Source organism: Pocillopora verrucosa, chromosome 7 (assembly GCF_036669915.1).
Source record: "Pocillopora verrucosa isolate sample1 chromosome 7, ASM3666991v2, whole genome shotgun sequence".
Classification (NCBI taxonomy): Eukaryota; Metazoa; Cnidaria; class Anthozoa; order Scleractinia; family Pocilloporidae; genus Pocillopora; species Pocillopora verrucosa.
The window spans coordinates 16335549-16360903 of record NC_089318.1 but is presented as its reverse complement, the minus strand read 5'-3'; the positions used below and the strand labels follow the sequence as shown (position 1 = coordinate 16360903).

The 25355-nt window shown below is 36.0% G+C and overlaps 5 protein-coding genes and 1 long non-coding RNA gene across 7 annotated transcripts; 3 read left to right on the top strand and 3 right to left on the bottom strand.

The window, feature by feature from the left end:
* Positions 1-312: 312 nt before the first annotated feature.
* Positions 313-4469, bottom strand: LOC131768323 (mitochondrial amidoxime reducing component 2). The gene is made up of 7 exons (XM_059084054.2): positions 4189-4469; positions 2792-2971; positions 2496-2658; positions 1504-1644; positions 1123-1193; positions 894-965; positions 313-652 (listed from the first exon to the last, which is right to left on the bottom strand). The coding sequence occupies exons 1-7, from the start codon at positions 4395-4397 to the stop codon at positions 526-528; spliced, it is 963 nt and encodes a 320-aa protein (XP_058940037.2). The 5' UTR covers positions 4398-4469; the 3' UTR covers positions 313-525.
* Positions 1621-4209, top strand: LOC136282337 (uncharacterized). Its single transcript, XR_010718218.1, has 3 exons — positions 1621-2120; positions 2707-2733; positions 3843-4209. It is a non-coding gene; the product is annotated as an uncharacterized lncRNA (long non-coding RNA).
* A 940-nt stretch (positions 4470-5409) lies between the features above and the next one.
* LOC131768324 (mitochondrial amidoxime reducing component 2) lies at positions 5410-10582 on the top strand. The gene is made up of 7 exons (XM_059084055.2): positions 5410-5666; positions 6075-6245; positions 6515-6677; positions 7748-7888; positions 8588-8655; positions 9156-9227; positions 9751-10582. Exons 1-7 carry the CDS (start codon positions 5446-5448, stop codon positions 9869-9871), a joined length of 957 nt encoding a protein of 318 aa, XP_058940038.1. The 5' UTR covers positions 5410-5445; the 3' UTR covers positions 9872-10582.
* Positions 10583-10980: 398 nt separating this feature from the next.
* Positions 10981-14085, bottom strand: LOC131768321 (transmembrane emp24 domain-containing protein 10). The gene is made up of 5 exons (XM_059084053.2): positions 13790-14085; positions 13510-13621; positions 12865-12941; positions 12034-12160; positions 10981-11545 (listed from the first exon to the last, which is right to left on the bottom strand). The coding sequence occupies exons 1-5, from the start codon at positions 13976-13978 to the stop codon at positions 11424-11426; spliced, it is 627 nt and encodes a 208-aa protein (XP_058940036.1). The 5' UTR covers positions 13979-14085; the 3' UTR covers positions 10981-11423.
* A 112-nt stretch (positions 14086-14197) lies between these two features.
* LOC131768304 (V-type proton ATPase subunit D-like) lies at positions 14198-20824 on the top strand. Its single transcript, XM_059084036.2, has 10 exons — positions 14198-14318; positions 14406-14523; positions 14622-14701; positions 15862-15929; positions 16727-16771; positions 17081-17184; positions 17615-17681; positions 17799-17877; positions 18256-18335; positions 18888-20824. The coding sequence occupies exons 1-10, from the start codon at positions 14272-14274 to the stop codon at positions 18941-18943; spliced, it is 744 nt and encodes a 247-aa protein (XP_058940019.1). The 5' UTR covers positions 14198-14271; the 3' UTR covers positions 18944-20824.
* A 128-nt stretch (positions 20825-20952) lies between these two features.
* On the bottom strand, positions 20953-24376 carry LOC131768305 (arpin-like). Of its 2 annotated transcripts, none has more exons than XR_009338976.2 (6): positions 24216-24376; positions 24009-24090; positions 23747-23882; positions 23129-23347; positions 22199-22462; positions 20953-21330 (listed from the first exon to the last, which is right to left on the bottom strand). XR_009338976.2 is itself a non-coding variant. In XM_059084038.2 (6 exons), the coding sequence occupies exons 1-6, from the start codon at positions 24323-24325 to the stop codon at positions 21322-21324; spliced, it is 714 nt and encodes a 237-aa protein (XP_058940021.2). In that variant the 5' UTR covers positions 24326-24376; the 3' UTR covers positions 20953-21321. The 2 variants fall into 2 exon arrangements, 1 of the variants encoding a protein (XP_058940021.2); XM_059084038.2 differs by having other exon boundaries at positions 22199-22356.
* Between the last annotated feature and the right edge of the window lie 979 nt (positions 24377-25355).

Sequence of the window (25355 nt, the reverse complement as noted above, 5' to 3'; positions counted from 1 at the left end):
TTGTTTGTTTTGCATTGACAGGTATAAACTTACTGAGGTCTTGGTAAAGATGTCCAAAATTGAAACTGCCACAAAATGAATTAATTCTTTGACAAACTGGACCTTCTGTTTCCTTCTTTCAAACTAAATGTTTCGTTGCCTGTATTTTGACTGCAAAAGCCTTGCAGGCTTGTTAAAATACAGCACAACTCTTAAAAATACTCAGCAGTACTACACACCAAACTGTCTAATAAGATAAATTTACTGTATTCACAGCTTAGGGTCCAAGGGTCTGTATTGCTCTGCTACAAAAATTACCACCAGACAAGAAAGAACAGTTTTCAACTGATTTTAATGTGTGTTATGGAGAGGTAGACAACTACATGATTTTGCACACCCAGAGGAAGTTACAATATAATCAATACAACCTTAGACTTGAGTTGCTGTCTTTACTTTTTAAAAGCTATGCATTTTTTGCAGCTCTTTCTGCAATCAAACTTTTTATAGAACATAAGGATGATAAGGAATGTTTCCTTCCCTGATGGCTCAAGACCAAATCATGACAGCGTCTCCCTGGTGTATGACCCCCATGCCATCTGTGTCTGGAGCAGCATTGATCCCAAACAGAGGGGATCTGTCATATCGTGGATCTCTATCCTCAGGAAGCCTTATTCTGGAATAAGTTGAAAAAAAAAAATTAAATATGCCCTAAGGTTTAGTTGATTTTGATATTCCATGTAGTGATCACCTCATGTCAAAAGAAAGAGTGAAAAACTGTCAGGAATTGTCACCCACATATCTGTTCTACCAATCACCTTTCTTTATTAAGAAAATTTAGAAGAGGAAAACAAAACATTGAATTGAGTACCATGCTTTTTTTAAGAGCATAGCTGGATTTTGAATTTCAATTGTACCTTCGCAAAGTTTTCAAAGGCTCTTCTCCTTTTTTCTCTCCTGTTTTTGGATTAACAATTGGCAGACTGCACCTTTTAAAGAAAGATAGTTGTGATCAATCAATATTGTAATGTCAATAATTTCTAGTTTTGTAGCAAGTACAAGTTCAGTGTTTAGGAAATTATCACCTATTGAGCATTAGCTTTGAATATAAAAAATATGGCTCGTACAACATATTGAAAAGCTTACCTTGCACAGTTGTTTAGGTATCGAAACACCACATCCCCTATTTTGAATTTTCTTCCACCCTCCCATTTGTCCTGAAGAGGAATTAAAATTTTATTTTAGGTTTGACTAAAGATGGCAAAAATTTAATTACAGCTTACTAACAAGACATTTCATTTAAATGTCTGCAAACAGTTAAGAGCCATGTCAATTGAAATTTTTCTATGAGGTGTCACATTGTAGGTCAAAATAATCATAACGAATGAAAGCATACCCTGAGTTGATCGAGCTGCATTTTTAAGAATCAGGACATTGAAATTCAAAAATTGATGTAAATGTTCATGATGATTTTATGACCACAGCTATAAAGAGGTAAGGTGAAAATTGGTTTGTTGAAAAACTGACCTCCTCAAATGCATTTAAGCCATTGACCACAATGTTAGGCCTGAATCGTTCCATTTCCAAAGGTAATGAAAGTTCTTGATTCAGTGAAGCCAAGCAAGCTTCAGCAAGAATCATGTATGGAGCAAAATCCCCAAATGTTGCCTGTTAATTTAAGACAAAAAGTAAACTGATCTGGCAAAGATTTAATGTCAAAATATACATAACACATGCCATACTTAATTCTTTCCTCCCTGAACGCTTAAATTATCATCAAAACTTCAAGATCTGTTTTTTTCTTGAAAAAGCACCCATGCTCTAATAAGGGCCCTCCCTCGAATAAGCATCCTCCCTCAGCCATAATGTCAAACAAGTGCCCTGCAGCTCCTCCCTTACACCTCCCTCAATTTCTTAATAGTAGGGATACAAGGAAAACCTGTGTCTGTCACCACTTCATTTATAAACTTTTAGGCTTAATCTACAGCGGAATCAGCACAGAGGAATAACCACAGGCCACCCAGAGAAGAGAAGCTTCTCCTATGTACATAGTAAACCTTGAAATGGATAACATGCTAAAACGGGTTCTTTCCAACATGGTAAGCAGTCAGATAACAAGCAATGCACTGTGGAGGTCAGATGAGGTAATTTTATTAAGAATTTGGCTGTGTTTTTTTGTTCTTAAAAGCAGTCATAAATATTCCATACAAACTCTTATAATTTTGCAATGACTCCCATTTTGTAAGATGATCATCTGACCGCTGGAGCCTGGGCTTCCTGTGGTATGACAGGTGCCCCATTGATTAAGTACCCTCCTTCCAATGAGCACCTTTTACATATAAGCACCTGGCAATGATTTGAAGAAATTTGGAAGTATTTTTTAATCTCTTTAATAAGTCTTAAAAACTTTCCAAATCACCTAAAAAGTAACTGAACAATAGTAAGTTTGATTAATTAGATTCCAAAGAGATGACGTTAACTACTATCAGTAAAATAAAAAAGAAACTGTGTTTCATTACCTGGTCTCCAGCCTCTCCAATGTCACTCCATTCATCATGTGTCCTTATCACTCGAGTCCTGGACAACTTGTACATCTTATAACCAGGTTTATTCATGTATTTAGAAAACCACTCTGAGGCTTCATCTCCTACATACTGGCCCTCTCCTTCCATTCCAAATATTCTGTGTGGTTTGTGAAAATAATTATTTACTATAATACATTATTTTAAGGTGTTGGAAGAATGATGGGTAGATTAGGTAAGTACATAACCAATTTTAAATTAAGAATTATTACAAATATTTTAATTGCACTCACTTTATTCGTTTGAATTCCCTTTGATCCACTGGTAGCTGTATTTCCAGTTTCAACATTTCCATTCCAGGAGCATTCAGGCATAGATATCTGCCATCCTCAAAATGAGGAACAACAAGCGCTAATTTTGGATCTTTTCGCTGTGTAATGAAGTTCCCTTTTGCATCCAGAACGATCCAATGCCTTTGAAAATTTAGAACGTAGATAATTAAATAATAGAACTCTAATTCAGAGCTCTCGGCTTTTCTCTACCCTTCTCTCCCCCCCCCCCCCGCTTCTATCCCCCTCCGCTTCTATCCCCCTCCCTTCCTTCCCATGCTCCCCAACTACGCCATGTACGTAAACTTACAGCATGTCAATCAAATTACAAACTGGGCGTCTCTAGTTCAAACATTCATCATATGGGTGACTCAAGAATGCCGAGGTGTCACGCAAATGCAATCTTTGCTTGTCACGTTCCGATGCTGACCATACCGGTCGATATTAGACACCGATACATAGCTTTCTAAAATACCGCTTTCTTTTCTTTGTTGTTGTTTTGTTTTTGTCTTTGTTTGTTTGCTTGTTTGTTTTCTCGGAGAAAACGGATCAACTGATGGAGAAAGTTGCGTAATAACCGACCCTGTTGTGACATCATTTCAAAACAAACCTAGCGTTGAATTGGCACAATGCCAGTATTATAATCATTTTATTTTATTGATTTAAGTAACTAGGAAATTGAATGCGTACCATGTTAAAATAAATTAACAAGTTAAACGTTGTACTCTAAGCATGCAGCACCGGCAGCATTTGAGATCGAAGAGACGAAGTTGTTTTCATGAAACGAAATAATACCTTTCACGTCCCAAACGTCAGTGTAATTTGATCTCTCATTTTATTGGTTTATTTAATCCTTGCACACGAATTCCGAAGAGATTTAAGTCTTAAAATTTTCTTTTTCCAATGCTTTCATATACCACGTTTTCGATGCTTCCATTGCCATCTCCTATATTTGCTTCTATCTACCGTGTATCGATTACTGTATGCATGATCTCCTAATGTTATTTGATTGCAGGTTGTTGGTCACGCGATTCGAACAATCAATCTCTAGTGGACATATCGTCCGCCACGAACGTTTTAAAAGAACTAGTCGAGCCCTAGCAAACCGAGGAAGTTCTAATCTATCCATACGATGACTTTTTTTTTTTTTTAAGTAAGAGTAATCCCAGGCCAGTAGTTTTGTTTTGCGTGCAAAGTGCACGGTTGATCGAATAATTAGAACTAAGAACTACCTGAATTTGACGGCGCGTCGAATCAAATCAGTCGCACCTCGTAGATATTCCAGAAACGAATATAAAGAGGCACATGGCTTTGAGATAAACTTTCTGAGGTAAAGAAGAAATCAAGAACTTAAATTTCACCTGTCATACTCCATTCCTTCTTTGAAACATTTGACGCTGTCCATACGGATACCCTTGCAAGATTTCACCGGGTAGACGAACAGACCAGTAACACTCCCCACTTCCTTGAAGGAGCGGCTTTTCACATGCTGTTTCCACCAAAGTGCAGCGATGCCTGCTAAAGTTACAACAGGCAAACCAATCAACAGATATTTGGATTGTGGAACCATCTTGTATTGACCTCGAATTCAGACGCAAGCTCAGGGTAAAAGCACCGGCTGGTAGGGTGGTGAATCGGAGGGCATGGGCGAGATTGGATTTAATTTGTCTCGAGGTGGGTAGGAGGGGTGGGGAGAGGGTAAGTGGTAAATGGGCTGGCCTTGGTTTTGAGATTTCCCCTCAGAATTTTTTTGATTTAGAAGTGTTGACCGGTTACCGAGGTTTCCGTTACCCGTTTGAAACGTAATTGGGTACAGAGCGGGTGCTTTTGTTTTGTTTTATGATGGACAAAGTGCAATGTATGGTCTTACAATCCTACAGCAATTAATGAGCTCCTGTTTACAGATAAATCATTCAAGAAAACATTTAAAAAAAGTGAATAGTTGACGTTCATTTTGAAAATCTTTTAATTTCTTCAAAGGGGAACCCTAGAAGACCAAATATATGTAAATGTTTGCTTTTGGATCACGTCACCCCACCTACCTTTCCACCCCTTCCCGACTGGAGGAGACACGGATGCATGAACCCCATTACTTGCTTTCCATTTCCGGGAAACAAAAATTCCAAATTTTCTTGGTTCTGGGCGTAAGTTTGCATATGTGCACTATCAAGACAGCATGTTTATTGACTTGAAGCAATTCAGTACGAAGAAGGAAAAGTAAAATCACAACTATTTATCTATTCAATTTTCCTATTTACTCTTACACGGGGTAGACGATTGATTGTGTGAAGACGTGCTTGAGGATCTTGAGAAACACTGTTCTTGACGGCTTAAAATAAATCCTAAAGTATCTTATCTGTTTGTCTTTTATTTGACCGAGAGACAAAAGGAGAGAAGAGGCTGTTAACATTGATGTATGTCAGGTCTCAAGAATGCATGAAGCTCTGTCCAGGCTGCGTTTCGTTATGTTTACCCAGAACAAGAGAAAATAGTTAATTGATAATTAATAGTCATTTTCCCTTGTCCAGAAGTAACGATAGCGTCACGCAACTGTACCATATCGCCCGGACGTGACATAAACGTTACGCAATATTCACGCAAATCGACAACGTTACAATATGGGCTCATTTCATTCACGATTGTGGAAAATTGCTCTTCCCGTTTCGTTGCCTTTACTTGCATTTGCGTATCTTCGTTGGAGGCAAATGCAAGTGAAAAAGATCGAACTATTTAGGCAAGTAGGTTATGTGTCCGGGCTATTTATCTATCCCGTCAAATCATGCGCAGGAATTGAGCTGGAAAATGCTATGTGTTTTACAGAAGGCATACAATTTGACAGGTATATTGAATTCATTAGATCATCCCCATTGCACCGTGTTTATTTATGTTTGTTTTTGTGATATTGACTCTTACAAGTTGTTTTTCAATAACCACTTATTCCTTCATAAAGCGACTGATGACAATCGAAAACAATATCCCTCTAGTGAACATAGCTCACGCGCAAACAAGTTATCCAAAAGATCCTTGATTTAAAAAAAAATTACAATAAGAAGAAAACCAATGAAAGCAAATGGAAATCCACGAGATCCGAAAACCATACAACCCTGCGGCATTGGCTTTCAATGATCTCCAATCTCAATCGATTAATTGTTGAGACTATCGTTTGTTGTCATTGATTGTTATTGGTTACCATTGAAAACGCAAAGCAATCTGTAGTTAAATGGCAACTTTTGGCTCTCTCTCATAGGAATTGGGTGGTAGTTGACCGAAATGACAAGTACCTTACTTCGGTGGACAAACCAGTGTTGGCCCAAGTGGTTCCACACTTTGAAGATGGCAAACTTTGTCTCAATGCCCCTAGTATGGACACTCTGAGAATTCCTATTCAGCTGGACACCAAGGAGTTTAAAGACCTTAAGTATTAAACTTTACCTTTATTGTACAATATTCTTGCAGAGGTTCACATTTCTTGGATTTGTTAATGCACTGAAAATGGGCAATCTCTCTAAGATTCCTGAAGACCCCTGCATAATTAGTTCAGGATCAATATCAACCTTGTACATGCAATTGGCTCATTCATGGATGATGATGATGATAATGATGACAAATATTATAATTATCATCAGTATTATTATATTATCATCATTAAAATATGATCCTGAATGTATTATTCATGGTTAACTTTAGGGTACTGAGAATCTCATCCAAGAGTTGCTATGTTGGAGATGAAGCTTCTTTATGGTTTTCAACTTTGCTGAACAAACCAGGCTGCAAAATGTATCAAATTCATGAACCCCGAGATTCCACAAAAGATACAAAATGGGGCAATCTAGCATCACCTGGAGACAAGGTAGGTTCAGAAATTGTCCATTTTTGTTCTGGTTTGTCAAATTGTGAAATTCAGGTACCAACTTGATTTTTAGATACTTCAGTTGAAAGGGTATGTGGCAAACAAGCTGCCTGAAAGATCTCAGGTAGATTGTTATATTATTGGTTCAAATAGTCTATTCCTTGTGAAACACAGGAGATGGTCTCAACAAAGTGATAGCTTTCATGGCTTATGGTTAAAATTATGACCATTAACTTTCTCCCTTTTAAAAGAAAACAAAATTGTGGTATAATTTTTTTTCAACTGTTGGTTAAAATTTTTCAATTTTTACACCTAGTAGCTGAATTTTTTTGAGATAATAGTAACAGTGTATTTAAGGAGAGGGGGGTGGAAAGATGTTTTGAGGTAAGGGGTAAGAGGGGGTCAGAGGAGGGGAGGGGTTATTACATGAAGCTTTTTGAATGTGAACTTTATAAAATTTAATTGAACAGGTTCTTTAAACCCTTGCAAACTTTTAATAACCTGATAACTTTTACTTCTTATTTTCCCCTAAGTTTGTAGCTTTTCAATCAATAGAAGCATTTTAGTCACTGAGAACCTCACCCTTCAATCTTGCAAAATATAATTATCTCAATAATACTAGAGCTCAGTAAACTTTTCTATTGGCTTTTCTATCAACTTTTCTATCAGCTTATTTGCATTTTAATCTATGCCATGAGTTTTCAGCACTGACAATAACTTTTTCACCTAAAATCATTTACTGGTAATTATGATTAGATTATATCAAATTGACCAATATGTGTCTTATTTTGGCTATACAAGAGGTGTTCAGCACAGCGTTTTTTTCACCCAAGACCATTTATCTTTAATTGTAATTAAATTATACCAAATTAATGTTGTAGAATTTAGAGTTCAATATCAATATCTGAGCAAGTTCTGCACACCTACACCTCTCCTGGCCTAACAATAAAGCCAATTTGTTTTCAGTTGTCTGTTGTTGGATCAGGGGAGGGGTAGGTGTGTAGTCTCTGATACTGATATATTGATTGTAATTCAGTTTCACTCTCTCTTTAAATGTTCTTATTGGGTAGGTGGGTTATGCAAGTTTTGCAGCATATCATATGACTACAGAGTCATCACTAGTGGAACTGAATGGGATTTTGAAATCCCCCATTGGGATGGATAGATTCCGTGCTAATGTTATCATTGGGGGCACTGAGCCTTTTGCCGAGGTTTGTTACTTTAATGAATTTAAATTTCCTGTCTCAGATTTTTTCCTTTGTAACTATATTACAACAAAGTCAACTCTTTACAGTGAACATCAGTATGCACATTCTCCTTACTGTTCTCTATACATTACATAAGATTTGAACAAGGAGAATTTGTTTAACAATCAAGAGCTTCTGTAGGTGGTCATCATTTCCTTTATTCTCATAACCTTAATGTCTGATACAGTGGTGATAATTTGTAAGGAGAAATTAGATGCTTGTCACTCTTAGGAGTTAAAGGGTTAACCCTTTACACCCTAACATCAGTAAGCATATTCTCTATAATAATGTTTACCATACGTTTTCTAAGGTGCTGTCTAGGTGAATTAAATCCACAAATTTTGTGGAACGATCAAAAGCTTCTTTAGTTTGTGGTCAATTCCTTTATTCTTGTGACCTTATTGTTTGATTCAAGGGTGATACACCATGGAAAAATTGGTTACCAATTGCTCTTTGGGCTAAAAGGGTTAACCTGTTGACTGTCTTCTCGGGACATTATACCATATTTTATCCTAGAAGATCTGTATAAGATAAAAAATTGCATTTCAACAGTTTTGTAGAACTGCAGTGTAATGTTCAGTGCAAAACTTGTATGTTTTGGGATGTACAGCACTCAGGGTAAGTGCATCCATGTTAGCTAACTGTATTTTTACTCATTTTAAGGATCATTGGCACCAAAAATATCTCAAGATAGCAGATATTAGGTTTAGAACTCTCAAGGACTGTGGAAGGTAAATATTTGTTCAAGTTTTCAAGAAGTAGATGAGGTTGCATGAGCTTTGTTGCCTTGGGTAAGATGCCTATGACTTGGGCTCGAACTCAGAATCACTAAGCAGATATGGAGTTTGATGTTTAAAATGGAACAGTATGCCAGCATTTTCCTGGAGGCCATCACCAGTCTCACTTATTATAAACCAAATTTTGTCAAATAAACACCTGGGTGCAAAATTTCGGTTCATAAGGAGGGGTGCTTATTCTGAAGAAGGGCACTTAATGGAGGGGGGGGGGGCTTGTTGAGAAAGTATTAGCCTGTACTGATCCTGCTGTATTTGAAGCTTAAAATGTTAACTTAAATTGGCAATAGAAACAGGTCTCCTCTGTATCCCCACTGTTTAAGAAAGGTACTTGTACTTGGTACTCAATGGCTAAGGGGGGTTGGCACTTAAAAAGAGCAATGGAGGACAACCATATTCTGTATGTTCAATGAGTTATTCAACATTGTTTTCCAAAGATGTACCCAGATCACCATAGATCCTGAAACTGGGATAAAGAATGGACTTGAACCACTCTCAACTTTGAGAAGGTGAACCAAAAAATTACTTTCCTTTTAATCAATATCATTATTGTGAAACTTGTTACTTCATTGCACTTGACTAAGGGCATAGCACAGTTCCTTGAAGTGTTTAACATTCCTTGTGGAATTCAAGAGTTTTCAACTTTATGTTGATGTGTCAGCTGTGATCAATAGGGTTAAAATGTAATTATTTTTTCCTCTACCAATGTTTGCAAACAAGGACCATATTCCTTTGTCATTGTGGAATCAGAGAAAAATTGTGACCAACAACTCTAAAGTAATCCAGTGAAAGAAATTTAATCCAAATGAGAAAGTAATTTGATAATAAGTCAATCTGAATCAATGTCACCATATGAGCAATTAGGGACCTACCCCTCCCCTAACCCAACATCAACCCTGACATGTTATCAGTTGACTGGTGTTGGGTTAGGGGAGGGGTGAAAAATCCAGTTTTAATTCATTTTTTTATTGCTCTGGGTATAAAGATCATACTGAGGAAAAATGATTGAGGAAGCATCTTATTTCTTTCTAGGACAAGATTGCCTCAAGACAGAGACCCAAGACATGGTAATGCTCCTTTCTTTGGGATTCAGATGGCTCCAGATTGTGAAGGAAATATCAAGCTTGGAGACCCTGTGTTTATCTCCTGTTGATCAATCTTTAGAGGGGCAAGAGATTAGAGGGGAGAGGGGGTTTTGTTTATCAAATGTGAAATATGACTGGGGGGGGGGGGGGGGAGCAGTGAGAGCAGTGAGTGTCAGATGTGAAATATGCCACAAGAAGCTGTAAATGGGGAAGCCCAATCAGGGCAGTACTTCAACCAATTTTGTTTTGAATTCTTTTCTAATCTACAGAAAAACAGTCTTACTTTTCATGCACATTCAATATGCTATCGCGCAAGCTGGGAAAACTGGGTCATGTTGACTCTGCCACTCCAATAACCTTCCCAAAAATTATCAAAAACAGAATTCAGAGTTATTCTCTCCTGTCAAGTCCATCTCTTTCCTTTTTGTTCTTACATTTTGTTCTAAAATTTTTTATTTATTCAATGACTATTATGTATGATTAATGTCAAATCATATGACAATGGATCATTTTGATCAAATTGTTTTTAGCAAGAGACAATTAAGTTCTGCTGTTTCATGAAGATTCTGTGAAAATCAAAGTGGAACAAGTAAAATCCTATATTTTTATTTTTTAAGTCAACGAAAATTTGTATTTAACAGGGTACTCCCTAGTATTTAATCAATAGCACTTTACTGATCTGGAGCATATCTGAGTACAATGAAACTTTGTGAAAAGGTATGACATTGTATCAATAAATGTATCATATCTGATCACTATTATTAATACCCTTTTTCTTTTTTAACCCCTTACTCCTAGAAGTGATAAACATGTAACTTCTCCCTAAAAAATCCAAACATTACCCAGCAAACAGGTAATGAGAATACTCAAACTTATCAGTTAGAGGTTATCTTGATCTAACACCAAATTCTCATAACATATTTACAAATAGACGTGTTGTAGCTGAAGGGGGTTGATAACAAGCAGACCTTAGGAGTTAAAGGGTTACAGGGTTATTGGTTAGTACACACAAGCACCACCCAACAAAATCTGCTTACCTAACAGAGGAATAAACTTGCTTTAGACACCTGGAGAGTATTTTTCTCGTGTGCAATTGGTTGTTTGGGGTTAATTGCCAGCCACAAGAAATTTGGAATGGCAGTTTTCTGAGGATTGGTCCCTCTTTGAAGCAATTAGCCACATATAAATGGTTTATTCTCAAAATTTACTATCATGGTTAATCATTAATGACAGGTTATTGCTGTTTTTAATGCCTACTGGTGTAGGCCATCACTGCCTTAAATCAAATCAATGAGTAAATAAGCCATCTATTTCACCTCCTTCTAATTGCAAAACCACACACAGATCGAAACCAAAATGTGCAACCATCATGAATATTTAAGTTCAAATGGTACTGGCTCCATAGTAGTAGTTGCAGAGATCTTCAAACATATAACACACTTTGAAACAGTACTTTTTACTCAAGTTAGTCAAGTATAAAAAGGGGTTAACAAGAAACAACCCCTGAAAAACTGTTCCTTTCCAGACAACGAGTGGGATTTTCAAGATGGCACACAATATTAGGATCTTGCACAGAGGTAAACTTGGAAGTGGTATCAATTGTTAAAATCCTTTAAAAAGTTACTCTATAAGCTTCTTGGCGATAAAGAATCGTCGCAAGTAGAAAAGTTGCCATGTTGCTAGACCAAAGAGACACAAAATGGAGAAAATACTGAAGTATAACACTCTGGAATAAGTAGATTCTGCAAAGTAAAAACAAAAATACCTAATTAGAACTGAGTAAGAAGTAACTTCTCCCTATAACATAGAAGAAAGTTCTCGTAACTGATTAAGGAAATTTGTAGCCGTTAGAGGGATGAATGAACAATCAGATGTCTGCAGTAGGAAGGTTCAGTGTATTGTGATTTACCTTTTGACATGAGTCTATTTTTGTGTATGAACAGGAGCTTATTATATCACAAAAAAACTGAGACAGAAATTATCCAATACAAACTTCATAGACACTCCATAACAAAGAAAAACTAAATGTACAGGTATATCTGTTAGTAGAAGTATTAGTAGAGATATTTGCCTAAATTTAAATTGATCAACATTATTCGCCACTAAAGCTTAAACAATGAAGACAAAGAAAAAGAAACCATAAACAGAAAATACTGTATATCTGACTATAAAATAAAAGAAACACCTTTTAAGGTGTCCATACTTTAGAAAGCAAGTTCAAGTTCCTTACCATTGGTATCTCTCATCTCTTGTTCCCTTTGCCTCATGTAAGCAAAATCATTTACAATAGCATCACCTAAATCCTCCAGCCTCTTGAGTTCCACTTCCATGGGCTTGAGCTTTTCAGCCTTTGCCAACTATTTTTTGGGAAAAACAAGAAGTCAGCTAATGATTTACAATATCTACTTTATCCCAAAGAAGCATTTCCCACTGATGAGATAAAGTCAGCTTTGGTAGTTTTAGTACTGAATGCAGCATGATTCTAATTTCTTGTTGGTTTAAAACTTTGAACACAATTCAATTGTACTTACTTTTGTCTTGCATTCTTAACCAATAATAAATAAATCATGAGGGTGTTAGGAGAACATGGGAAAAGTTTGTAATCCTATCAGTCAGTAACAAGCAATTTACAAACTTTTCAAGTCAAAGAAGGATATAATGCCAGTTAACCAAGAGAAAGTGCCATCTAATGCTTTTAAAACATAAACTTCAATTTTCTATGCGTTAACGAATGCAATAAACAATAGTTCTTTTTAACCAATCAGTGCAGCAGAACCTCAGTTATTTCATGAAGTACCATACCGTAATTTGTATTATGAAACATCAACTTGTTTTCAAAAACCTGTTTTATGTGTACATCAAACTACTGCGAAGATTTCTTTCACAACTTTGGATCCAGTAGTCAGAATCAATCTTGAAATCAGATTTAGTAAAAGCAAAACACCCTTCCAGAGCATTTATTTGAAAGAAGGACCATTTTGTTCAAAGGAGGAGATTCATAATATTATCAAATAGAAACAAAAGGGAAGTCTACAAACATTTAACAGTAATAATAGCTTACATCTTCATAATTCTTTGCTTCTACTCCATGCTTCACACTCAAGAAAACCTCACGATCAATTCCTCCTCCGGCTGTCCCTGTAATTTAGTAGAAAAGAGACAAAAAAGGTGTATTACCATTTTTTTGAGTGAATTGCCATCACTTTTTATCTACATATACTTTTAACAGAGACTTAATGTAATATTTATTAATACATGTACCTGAGCAGACCACTAAGTAATCAAATTGCTCTGGGTTTGAGATCAAAGTTAAGGTTATTATTGATCAAGTTATAAATAATGTGCACATGTAAACCTCAACAGTGCTTTGGAGAGACACAAGTGCAACTGTTGAAATACATTAATGGCATCATCAAGTTCAAGGAATATGAAAATCTTGCTCTCAAAATTTTCTCTTTACATGTATATACTACTTTCTGTAGAAAAAATCTGTTTGTTCATTGTATCGCAGTTATAAGAATGAATGAACGTTTAATCATTTGTCTCATGATGAGCAGTCAACATCAATATTTAAGACTCGAGGCACTTGAAGAGAGTAACTCTTAATCAGAAGGGCAAGGAATTATCCTTCCCTTATGACATTTTCTCTCCCTTAGCATTTGCCTTATCTCGTGCAAAATTCAATGCCGTATCATTCATCGTGTACCTTCACTTTCTAGGCAAACTTTATACATATCATAGTCGTCCGTTGTAAAAGCAAATTTCCCCTTGCTTGCATCTTCTCTCTTGTATAAGACATGTCCAGTTGAATCACTCACCTACAAAAATTAAGGGGAACGTACATTCATGAAAACCCTTTAGCATCGATCTACCATGCACCTAGTGCACGAAATTAACCTGCGGAAATAATTTTAAAATAAAAGCACCACAGGCTCATAGATAGAGGCCATATGCAATGCAGAAATTTCTACGGTCTTCAAACCCACCGTCAAGTGCGTTTTCATGTGTGGAGCGTCCGATAACTTATATTCACCGGTCACTAAGACATCTTTGTGTACTTCCTCTCTCAGACACTTCTCTTGTCCGGGCGGCAAAGTGAACGAAATAGAGCTTACTAAGGCAAAATATTCCAACGAAACAAAAGGTAGAACTAAGAAGATTGATAACGGACTCATTTCAGAAACGTAGAGTATTTCAAGACTAAATAAAAGTCTTGATTTCGGGCATCAATACGACTTTCAAAATGGAGGGCGACGTGGCATAAAGAGAGAGAAAGAAGATCCGGGAATTCTTTTGTTTGATGCCGACCGCTGATCAAGCACGGGCAATTAGATGAGCAGGCCTGGTTTCTAAGGAAAATGCGATGTTTTGTGCCTACTTACACAACAAAGTTTCTTTAAAGGTGAGCTTCTCATGAGGGTGAAATTTTGCGATCGAGAGTCAGAATTGTCCTAATTTTTTTTTCAAGATGTCAGGAGGAGGAAAGGATAGGCTGAACATTTTCCCCTCAAGAATGTAAGAAGAACAATCGAACTTACATTTCACAGTCTTTTTTGGGAAAGAATTAGTAGAGAGAAGATGTTTGTTTCGTTATTTCTTTAGGGCCCTAACCTTGATGAAAGCTCGACTGAAAGGAGCTCAGAAAGGACACAGTCTTCTAAAAAAGAAATCCGACGCTTTGACGATGCGTTTCAGAAAAATTCTTAAAATGATCATAGAGGTAACTATTTAAAGCGATAATTGAGATGTTTGAGAATGTTGTTTAGAACAATATTTTTATGTTACTTATGACGCTTCCCTGTTTTACGCGTACCACAGACCAAAACTTTGATGGGTGATGTAATGCGAGAGGCTACTTTCTCTTTGGCCGAGGCAAATTTTGCTGCTGGGGATTTCAGGTAACAATTTCTAATGTGCCTTAATTCTTAGCAGGCTTAGGACTTCGTTACGTAATGAATTCAGGCTTTTTTGATAGTCGACTGTACCTTGATCATGTGATTCAGTTGCTATTTCGCCTTAACCCTTTAACCCTTTAACTCCCATGTTTGACCAAGACAGAATTTCTTCTTACAACATCAATACGGTATCAAGCAGGCAAGTGATGAGAATAAAGAAAAATATTGATAAGGGGATTATTAGTTGATCTAATACCAAATTCTTGCAACTAACATCATAAGAACTCTATGGCAGACAGTAAGGAGAATTACTAATTAGATCTTGGGAGTTAAAGAGTTAACAACCATGAGTGACCAAGAATTTCTCCCTATTATATATATACAATATCATGCAGAAAAGTGATGAGAGTGTGAAAGTATTAATTATGGGATTACTACTTGATCCAATACCAAATTGTCTAAACTAATGTAATGAGAATCCTTCGGCAGACAGTATGGGGAATTATGAAAGAGATCTTGGGAGTTATAGGGCTAATTGATTGGCATTAATTGTAATGCTTAGAGATGATTTCTTAGTTAGCTTCTCCCTTTATAACAATTCATTGTGCAGGAAACAATTGACAAGAATGAAATGACTTATCCACTACCTAGGTAGTATTATTTGTTTTGATATCATTAATCAGTGGATAAGATTTCCTTTAAACCTTGTACTTTATTAAACACACTGTACTTGAATGAAATAAAATATTTAAAAATTGGGAAAAAAGTAGATTACCTCTGGGACTACAGCTTTGATTTGGAATAGTTTGGGGTTATATGGAAGTCCTTCAGTCAACTTACCAAACTAATTTGTTTATAATTTAATCGTAAGAGCAAGGATTTATCCTTTCCTTATGACATCTCCTTTCCATGTGCCTAGAATCTTGTGCAAAATTCGATGCTATGTCTTGTAAGCATAGCTACTTTCACTTTGCAGACTTAATAATTTTGTCATTGATTGAAGTGAATTTTATCCTAAAATCCCATGTAATGCTTGTATTGGAACTCAGTCTACATATAGACTCATTTTGTGTCTTTTTTTTTTTTTTTTAAAGAATGAAAATTTTCTTGTACCCTTTTATAGTCTGTGATCCATGTTTTTAAATGCCATCTTACCATTTCAGCTATGTAGTTTTGGAGAATGTTGACAAGGCCCAAACTAAGATTCGCCTCAGAAAAGACAATGTTGCAGGTAAAGTTTTCAATCACGATTATGTTTTTCAACAGCATTACTTAAAAGCTCACTCGAGTTTTCTCATGAAACCTTACCTGAACCTCTCAGCTAATCTGCTGTGGTTCATGTTTTTCTCTTGTTTTACTCCTTTAAACCCTTAGTGTGACCAACATCTAATTTCTCCTTACAGCAATATTGCTGAATAATTCATTAAGATAAAGAGAACAAAGGAAATGATCACATCAGGAAGTAAATGGAGAATATCCTTACTGATGTGAGGGTATAAGGGATACATGTAACATACATTTTCTTCTGAAAATGAAAATGGGTAATTTAAATGCAATTTGTACTTTTCCTTTGCTCTTGTTAAATTACCACCACAATTCCTAAACAGGGAAAAGAAAAATTTAACAAATTTTCAGTGGTTTAGTGTGGTCTTTACTCATTTGTCAACAATGATATTTGTCATCACAATGGTCAAAATGTTGTGGACTCATGAGGCACAGCCAAGTGAGTCCACAACAAATGTTTATTTGTTTTTTTTACCACAATATTGAAGTAAAATAAAATGCTTTCATTATTGCATGACCAAGATTGTCACTGTTATCTGTAGTCTTGTCAACAATGGCAAATTGGCCAATTGGATTGCAACATTACTGCCAATTGTGGTGAAATAAATTGCATAATTCATATTAAATTCACATAATTATTTTTAATTGATGGTCCTAACTTTGAGATATGCACTGGTCATGTCCCAACTATTGTTAACTTTTATTGTTAGTGTTAGTAACTTTATTTTTTATTGTTAAATTTAGGTGTCCAGTTACCAATCTTTGAAACTTATGCAGATGGCGCCAATAGTAAGTTGGTCTCTACAGAAATCTACATTGCAGAATTCTCCAGTCATGTCTATAGGCCCTTTTTATTGCTGATTTCTCTCTTAAAATGTAGAATATGATGTACCTAATGCATTTTTGTGGCTCACTTAGAAGTATTTTGGTCAGATACCTTTTTTAACATACCCGTAATAAGTGAAATTCAATATAAATTTTAATCAGTGACAGAACTACTGTAACAGCATGCTGCCTTTTATGACTTGCATAGTTCTCAACCCACAGTGGTGTGTAGTATTGTCATCTTGAAAAATATTCCTGCATCTCTCCTCACAGGTTATGAGTTGACTGGCTTATCACGTGGTGGTCAACAAGTTTCAAAATGCCAGGAAGTCTATGCAAAAGCTGTTAAACTACTTGTTGAGCTGGCTTCTTTACAGGTAATGCCTCTCTTTAAGAATGTTCTAAAATCAATGTTATTTTGTCTCTTTTTGGTTATTCCTTTTTAATGTAGTATTGATATTAATAAATAATCAAAGGCAATTTTCCTTATGGAAGTCACTATTTTTCCTGACTTTTCCTTACCAGTTCTCCAGAATTATCTCTCAGAACTGGACACTCTTATAGTTGAATTTAGATTGATATAGACTTTTTTGGAAAAATGTACAAGTCATGTAACAGCTAATGCATTTGTGAAAGTGCTGTTACATTTGAGCAAGTTACCACTCCATTGAAGTAAGAGTTCCTGCTTTGTGTATGGATTGGTGTTAAAAAAGAAAGTACAAGACGCCCTAAACCCAATACAAAGCAAAATAATGAGTAAATTATGTCAGATGTCCAAAGTAACCCAATGTATTTCTTTTTTTTTAGACTGCTTTCATTACTCTAGATGAAGCAATCAAAATCACAAACAGAAGAGTGAATGCTATTGAGTATGGTAAGAATTTAATTTTCTCTCCATTAAGATCCTCAGCATTTCCTTTTTTCAAACCTCTTTGAATGATGTTTTTTTTTGTCTGGTAAAAGTCTTAACTTAATATCTAATCTTTTTCAGTTATCATACCCAAAATTGAAGCAACAATAACCTACATCATAGGGGAATTGGATGAAAGAGAGAGAGAAGAATTTTACAGGTATATACTTGCAAATGGTTTCTCTAACCAAAGCAACAAAGATAATGAAAGCCAGTTTGCGTCTATGAGAAATTCGTTAGTTGGCGACTGTATGGGAAATTTTGAGGAGCATTTTTCCAAGACTGAGACAGTTTTATATGGATTGGGTCTTTACTTTGGTTCTGTCAATGAAGAGCATGTGATAGAAGGTTCTATTTCAGCCTATCAATTTTTTAAGTATTTTAAATTGAATGTGTAATTTATTTTACTGTTGTTAATTACAGGTTGGTTCCAAATATTCATAATATGTGTTAAGCTGTCAGTAGCTTTGTTCTCCAGTGAAATATCTCACTTGTACTGTTATGTTCAATAAAATTCACATGCTTGTACTTTGTATAGGCTTAAGAAAATTCAGGAAAAGAAGAAGATTAATAAACAAAAGGCAGAAGCATTAAAGAAAGCTAAAGGAATAACTAATGGTGAGAACATTTACAACAATTCTCAAAACACCTCATGCAAAGTGCCTTTTGGTGCTACAGGCACCATACAAACAGCTTATTTACAAAATTTACACAAAAAACTAACATTACTGACAGATCAGAACTGGCCAATCATGACCAACCTCTACTTGAGTCTTACAGCCAGTAACATGACAGCAAAACTGACCAATTAGATTAACAAACCAAACCTATAACATTGGACCAACAATTGCTCTTTATTCAACTCTGTTAGGGTTTTCAAAACATCAGTCAAGACTCTCAACAAATATCCTTCTCGGAACTAATCTCACTGGGGGGACAACACAACAGGATCAAATGATAGTAGTCAGTGACAGAAGAATTGTATACTTATCTATAAGCAAAATCGACAACAATTTCTCTGATACCTGGAGGACATACTCCTAGTCCTTCACGAGGATCATCTTACAATCTGTTAACTGAAAAGAAAGAACAAGGGAACCTTGCTATGTGCACGAACTATATTTGAACCTCTACAATGTGTCATAAATTTTTTTTTTCTTTTTGTGGCAGATCAAACAGCAAATCTACTTGACGATGCAGAGGATGAAGACCTTCTTTTTAAGTAGTGTCTACGAAATGATTCACAGTGCCTAAGAACCTGAATTTTATTGCAGCTGTGATGAATTACAAGTTAATTATTACAAGTTTATTGTAAGTTGTACCTATATGTACACTGAACAGATGAGTGGAAGGGAAATCATCCTTCATTTTTATGATTGCATGAATCTTTGAAGAGGTAACTACATGTAATATAATTTTACAAGGTTGTGTAACTATGGTGTGAATACAAATTTATAGTTTGAAGGCAAACATGTAGGAGTATGTGTGCCTCTCTATCTGCAACTACATCAAGTTGAATATGTCTAAAAAAAAGTGGAGTGGTTTAACCCTGTATCTTACTGATAACAACTGAGTATGAACAACGTACCATTTTCTTTTAAGTTGAAATATATATGATATGTAATTAAAAAATATTGTTTCAATGTCAAAATAATTTAATTTTTTAATAGACACCATTTTGGATTGCATATATAGTAGAATCCCACTACTGTAACTGCAATGTGGTTAACCCACCCCCCTCCTGTTAACTCAAACAAGATCTGATTTCAGTTATGTACTATCACCTTACTGGAAACCCCATTAACTAGAACCATTTTTGTTCCCCTTGGGTGTTCAAATAAGCAGGTTCTACTTTACTTGGTCATTATATTTAGGTTGTCACCATACTTTCAAGCTGTAGACAAAGTTCTCTTTTTTCCTGATTGGTTTCCTAAGAAAATCAAAGACAATGTTGCATGATTCAAAATGGCCTTGTACACAAAATTCACCTTAACAAATTTCTAACATCTCTTTCAATTGTTTCTGATCCCAAATGCTTTTTTCTTCTTCACTCCCCAGAAAATTTCAATTTGATTTTGAAGACTAAGTCTTTTTCTCTTCTTTCTTTTTGTTTCGATATTTTACAACTTAACAACAGTGGAAGTTTCCTTTCAGCTCCATCCTTTAAAGGTTCTTCTCAGTGTAAGGAAGTGACAGTCTTGTTGAAATTTACAGCTAAGTCAACTGTCTAAAGATTTGAGCAGGAGAATTACTTTAATATTACTGGAATACACTATTAAGTTCAAAGCTTAAAAATCCCCCCCTCCCCCTTCCCACCCTGGCAAATTACAGGGGCAGGTGGGGATTTGAGTATGAAGTGTCAAGTCTTTCCAGCAGAATACAAGAGTGTTTAAGGTACATAGTTCACTTTTGTGAGTGAATAGCTCAGAAGTAAAGGTGCTAGGCATTTGAACACAGTTTTTGCCTTGGGGAAGGGAATTTGAATAAACCAATTTTAATGCCTGTGGAAGGAGGATGTTGAAGCTTCTAACTGATAAAGGGGATAAGTTTCTAAAGAAACTGTGGTGTTGTCTGTGGGAGAGTATAACAGGGTAATATAGTATTATCAACTGTGTTGATAACATAAACTGGCCACCATAACAAATTACAGAGCAGAAGTTTAGAGTGCAGGGCAAATGTTCAGCTAACCCTGAAAACATCAGCTCTGTAACTCTTTACAAGGGCCAATTTACTTTATCACCTGAGTTGGTAATACTAATTTTAAAAAAAATACCCTTCAAATTGATAGAGGCATAACTAATAACTTCAATACATCAATATCAAAGTAAGAATTATCTCTACAAGAATGAGTCAGAGAACTAGACTAAGTGTATTTTTCTCACTGTGTTTATTGAATTAAATGTAACACAATATCACTTGCTCTGTTTCAGTCATTACAAACCCATTTCATCGGATTTCAATTATTCCATTTTCCTGTTATGTTTAACTTAGTAATACAATGTACTTATTACATTGTTTCTTACCATTCTAAGGGTTAAATGTAAGAAATCTGATGACAAAAAAGTGTAATCAGAAATCTGTAAAATACAGCCAATGAATTCAAAATACATCTAGTTTCATCTCAAAAGACTTTGATTACAAAAAAGGACTGTGAGGAAGGTGATCAAGAACTTGTAAAAAAATAGAACAATGACACTTACATCATAATTTTTGTTGTTGTTGCATAACATATGCAACCCAGTGACATTCTTTGCCAAAATAGCTTCATCTGTAATTAGTAGTTATTGTATAATTCAGTAGCAAAGTGTTTTCATGGTTCTCTCGAGTTCCATAGCTGTTCGGAAGGATTTCAAGATAAGTTTAGGTTTAGATCCGATCCAAAAGGGTTTAAATAGTAGTTTAGTGTTTATTTTTTTGGTGTTTCATCCAACCATCAACACCCTTTAAACAAATTTGCAACAGGGTTTTCTTGAAGTACCTCATCTCTGTGACATCTTCATCTGATGCAAAAAAAAGCAGGTAGCTGACAGTACCTGCAATAACTGTAGTAACCTATCATGGCTAACATGACTTACAATGTAGCATTGATCCATCTCAGTAATACTCAGTCATCCTGAAAGATGAAATGTATAAGACACAAAATGTTTAATTGTATATTTCATGCTTTTGTCTTTTTCACGACTTTACTGACTAGTACAAGTAAAGGGAATGGCTTAATACCATAAAAAGTAAATAATAATAACAGCAAAAAGGGATATCATCAACAAACCAATGAGATCTGCTATACTTTTTTAACCTTAAGTTCAGAACTATCCACTGACCAATAACTACTAGGGACAGCTGTTCTTGAATCTTACAAAGAATAAAACTGCCAAAACTAACTGATAAGTATTTCACAAACAAGTCGTGTGCCATTTGACTCTGACAACTTTGACTCTGATGATGACTTCCAAGGATGACAAAAGTCCAGTCATTAGCACCAATCCTTTTCAGGGGAGGAAGAAGGAGGGGGGAATGGGGTACCTACATGCCACATGACCCACTACTGCTGCCATTAACTCTCTAACTCCCAAGATCTGATTGCTAATTCTCCCCACCAGCTGCTACACATTTCCCTGTAAATTGGTTACAAGAATTTGGTGTTCAATCAAGGTAATATCTTGTACCTGATAAAGTTAAGTATTCTCACTACCTGTTTGCTGGATAATGTATGGATATTACAGGGAGAAGTTACATGTTAATCACTTCTAAGAGTTAAAGGGTTAAGTTTGATCATCCCAAGATTCTCAATCATTAAAGCTGCTTGGGTCATGATCACTCCTTCTTAAAGGGAGACTAGTTCACACCAGGTAACCCTTGCATTTTTAATCCGCTCTTTCAGATTGATCAGCAATCCCCATTAGTACACCTGTCTTCCCTGAAGACACACACCATAATGAAGTAGCTAGGGCTCCAACCTTAACTTCCAATCTGATACTCACCCACTCATCATCCTCAGCACCATCTCCTTCATCTTGTGGAACATCTTGCTGTCCTTTGAAAGACATCACCTTGTCTGTCCAGGAGCTGCCTGCTCCTTCACCTCCAGTGTAATTTGCAGCTGTTGCGCTACCTGCATTGTCGAGTTTGACTATAAACTCTGTCACAAGGAAGGAGAATTGAGAATACTTTCATTTCTGTCATAAGTAACATTGTCATATTGTAAACCAATTTGGTTTGGTTATAAAAGACTTGGTGTGACAATGCTGAAAGAAAAAAAAAACAAAAAAAAAGGGGACATTGCTAAGGATAAGCTTTATACCATTTCTAAAGTATTTGTGGGTCTAATTTCTGATTGTGAACTTCAAGGTCACTATATACAACTTTTTTTCAGTTGTCTTAAATTCTTAAGTGATCTTCAGTTTGGTTGCACTGAATACATACAAAATGACAGTGATCTAAATTTTAAAGCATTAGACAATCCTTTGCCCAAATTGTGCAAAACAGCAGAAACAAAAGTGGGGAGTTCATTGAGAGCTTTATGATGAACTGAGAAACTGGATTAAGTCTTGAGAATAAAATTATTAGGCAACTTCAGGTTTATTAAAAACATGACAGTAGTGTGCCTCTTGCTTCTAGTGTTTCATGACTTTGTACTGTAATTTGCTTTACATATGTTACATTTATCATGTTAGTACTTTGTTTGGGTTTTGACTGACAGTCATGTATGTTGCTGTGGGCCACATGCACCCAGATTAGGTGAGTTTGGAGAAGTTGTTTGGCAAGTTTGTGTTGAAAAATAAATCTTTTTTCGTGAAGACAAGTGTAACTTGCAGACCAGCGAGTGATTTATTGTTGTGGGAGCAACAATAGTCAAAAAGACAAACCCAAACATAATCCATTCTGCAAATAATGTAAAATAGTGAGATTACCAATGAATGGACCTTCTCCTTTAGTCTTTAATCTGATGGGATCCCCTTGAAGTAGTTCCATTTTCTCAATGTCTTCCTCTGCACACCAGAATGCTTGACTGATCACATTTCCAGTCTCTGGAAGTTTGTTTTCTGTCAGTCTGGTCAACTCTGTCACTGTTATCATTCTTTTTGCCTCAGCTGCATCAATTTTATCAGAATCTGTGGATGCAGATGTCTCTGGAAAAAAAATTTCTCAAATTTAGAAAAATAAAGTGTTTTAGAATCAAAGTAAGGAGGGAAGACTGTGGACTAATTTCTGATGAAAACAACTGCAGGTTAACCAGCTTTTCAAGAAGTCTGGAGAGCACTCAAGGGAAGTTGTAAGTTATGCCTCAATCAACTCTTACACTTCTCTTGTGCTCTCCAAACCTCCCAAGTGCATCCATACCTCAATATACACACAGTGAGCATGAACCAATTCCTATGTGCAATATTGCATACCACAGAATCATTCCTGATCACAATACAAAAATTATCGATAGTGTCTTTGGATGAAGAGACAAACAACTGTACAAACCTCTAACTGTGTAGCTACAATAAACAAAACAGTTCTACTAAAAGTAAAAAAAAACTTACTGTAAGAAGACATTAGATAACCAGTGCTAACTTTCTTGTCCTTTCCATAGTTAGGGTCAATTTCCTTCCCGGTGAGGGAATCAAACTTCCTCTTCAGGGCTTTTGAGATCTCTATATGTAGCACTACATAGCGCCACTATATCGCAAATAAAAAGTTAGTTCATTGTGAAAATATATCGAATGCATTATTGGTAACCAATGGCTGAAGCAGAAATCAAAATTAAACATTAACAAAACGATACGGTGATTAAATAGAAAATACCTTCTGAGAACCCGAGAAGGGATCTGATACGGTAAATCTTAGTCGGCCATATACTTTACCCTCTACTATAATGCCGCCAGTCCTTTTACAGAGAGATAGAAGGGAAAGTTATTATGAGTAAATCCAAACAACCACTGAAAGAGTGCCATGCTATGCATTATATGTCGCTGAGTTGGTAGAATGTTGCAATCTTTAAATCAAACAAACCTTTGCCAGCGAAATAACTCTTCCGGTTCCCAACGTTTTTCCCATCTAATTGGAGTAACAGGAATCGATTCCAACGGTCTGTTGTCGTAGAGCATATGTGCACGAGTCATTCTAATGTCGGAAATTTCTAATGCAATATAAATTTCAAGGTCAATTTTCCACAGGCGTTCAACTTCCTCACGAGAGCCTGGAAAAATGTCCATTTGACGTCCGTCACGCCAGACCCTCCACGAAGGTCACGCAAAGGGAAAACACCGTTACGAAGGGCATTAATTAATGGCCAATTTACATTATCAACTCAGTAAATAAAAACTTTAAAAAAAATTTAAAAATTAAAAACTTTCAATCAAAAACAAATTTTGATTGGTTTTTACATGAGATCTATCAGATGATGTCACCACCGAAACCTTTTTTTTTTTTCTTTTTTATACCGTAGATATTTAGCAAGAAGACCATATGTTGCTGGGCGTCTATTCAGAGTGATAAATCACAGTTGACGTCAAAATGTGGTCAGTCACGCACTTGTCACGCACTCGGCTGCGAAAATGTTTTTAGACTTCTGGCAACCAATGGTCAACCGCGGGAGGTCAAGTAGATACAGAAATGCTCGATATCGGCATTGGAATGAAGAGACTACAGTGCACGAGGCACTGTCAGTTTGCAGAACAAGCGTGACTTCTACGATCTGTTATCACTGTTGTTCCTGTAATAAAGGAGTGCACTCTCGTGTAACACGAGTACAAAGTTGTAACACGAATGCAAATTACAAAAAGCGCGCGTGCGCTGCCAAAATTTCGTCTGTCTTGGACTATCTGTGCTGTTTTTCATGTAAATTATTAACAGATACAAACATAATTGCGAGTGCAATTTAGTGTAATAAACACTAGTAAATTTTTCAAAATTATAAATAGCGCGCGCTGCCAATATGTCGTCTGTCTTCATTTTCTAAGATGTTTTTTCATGCAAATTTTTATCAAGTAATAACATGAGTTCGAGTGCGATTTCTCTGTCTCCTGAAGGAGAAACAGCTCTCCTCTTTATGTAGACTAAGGAACTTACGAAGCCCTAAACCACACACGCCGTCAAAAAGCGTATTTTTAGATAGCAAATAGAGAAGCTTGACTGCGAGATGTTCATCAA

Bases quoted from the DNA above. Each gene is read 5' to 3' on its own strand.
- LOC131768323 (XM_059084054.2), bottom strand. From the start codon at position 4,397: ATGGTTCCACAATCCAAATATCTGTTGATTGGTTTGCCTGTTGTAACT. The intron at 2,659-2,791 runs GTGAGTGCAATT...CAAACCACACAG, and splicing joins AGGGAATTCAAACGAATAAA to AATATTTGGAATGGAAGGAG. The intron at 653-893 runs GTACAATTGAAA...AACTTATTCCAG, and splicing joins CCTTTGAAAACTTTGCGAAG to AATAAGGCTTCCTGAGGATA.
- LOC131768324 (XM_059084055.2), top strand. From the start codon at position 5,446: ATGGGCTCATTTCATTCACGATTGTGGAAAATTGCTCTTCCCGTTTCG. The intron at 6,246-6,514 runs GTATTAAACTTT...GGTTAACTTTAG, and splicing joins AAGGAGTTTAAAGACCTTAA to GGTACTGAGAATCTCATCCA. The intron at 8,656-9,155 runs GTAAATATTTGT...TGTTTTCCAAAG, and splicing joins ACTCTCAAGGACTGTGGAAG to ATGTACCCAGATCACCATAG.
- LOC131768321 (XM_059084053.2), bottom strand. From the start codon at position 13,978: ATGAGTCCGTTATCAATCTTCTTAGTTCTACCTTTTGTTTCGTTGGAA. The intron at 13,622-13,789 runs GTGGGTTTGAAG...TAATTTTTGTAG, and splicing joins ACATGAAAACGCACTTGACG to GTGAGTGATTCAACTGGACA. The intron at 11,546-12,033 runs GTAAGGAACTTG...TTTACTTTGCAG, and splicing joins AGAGATGAGAGATACCAATG to AATCTACTTATTCCAGAGTG.
- LOC131768304 (XM_059084036.2), top strand. From the start codon at position 14,272: ATGTCAGGAGGAGGAAAGGATAGGCTGAACATTTTCCCCTCAAGAAT. The intron at 14,702-15,861 runs GTAACAATTTCT...TTACCATTTCAG, and splicing joins TTTGCTGCTGGGGATTTCAG to CTATGTAGTTTTGGAGAATG. The intron at 16,772-17,080 runs GTAAGTTGGTCT...CTCTCCTCACAG, and splicing joins TTATGCAGATGGCGCCAATA to GTTATGAGTTGACTGGCTTA.
- LOC131768305 (XM_059084038.2), bottom strand. From the start codon at position 24,325: ATGACTCGTGCACATATGCTCTACGACAACAGACCGTTGGAATCGATT. The intron at 23,883-24,008 runs GTATTTTCTATT...TTTGCGATATAG, and splicing joins CCTTCTCGGGTTCTCAGAAG to TGGCGCTATGTAGTGCTACA. The intron at 23,348-23,746 runs GTAAGTTTTTTT...TTTTTTTTCCAG, and splicing joins TTATCTAATGTCTTCTTACA to AGACATCTGCATCCACAGAT.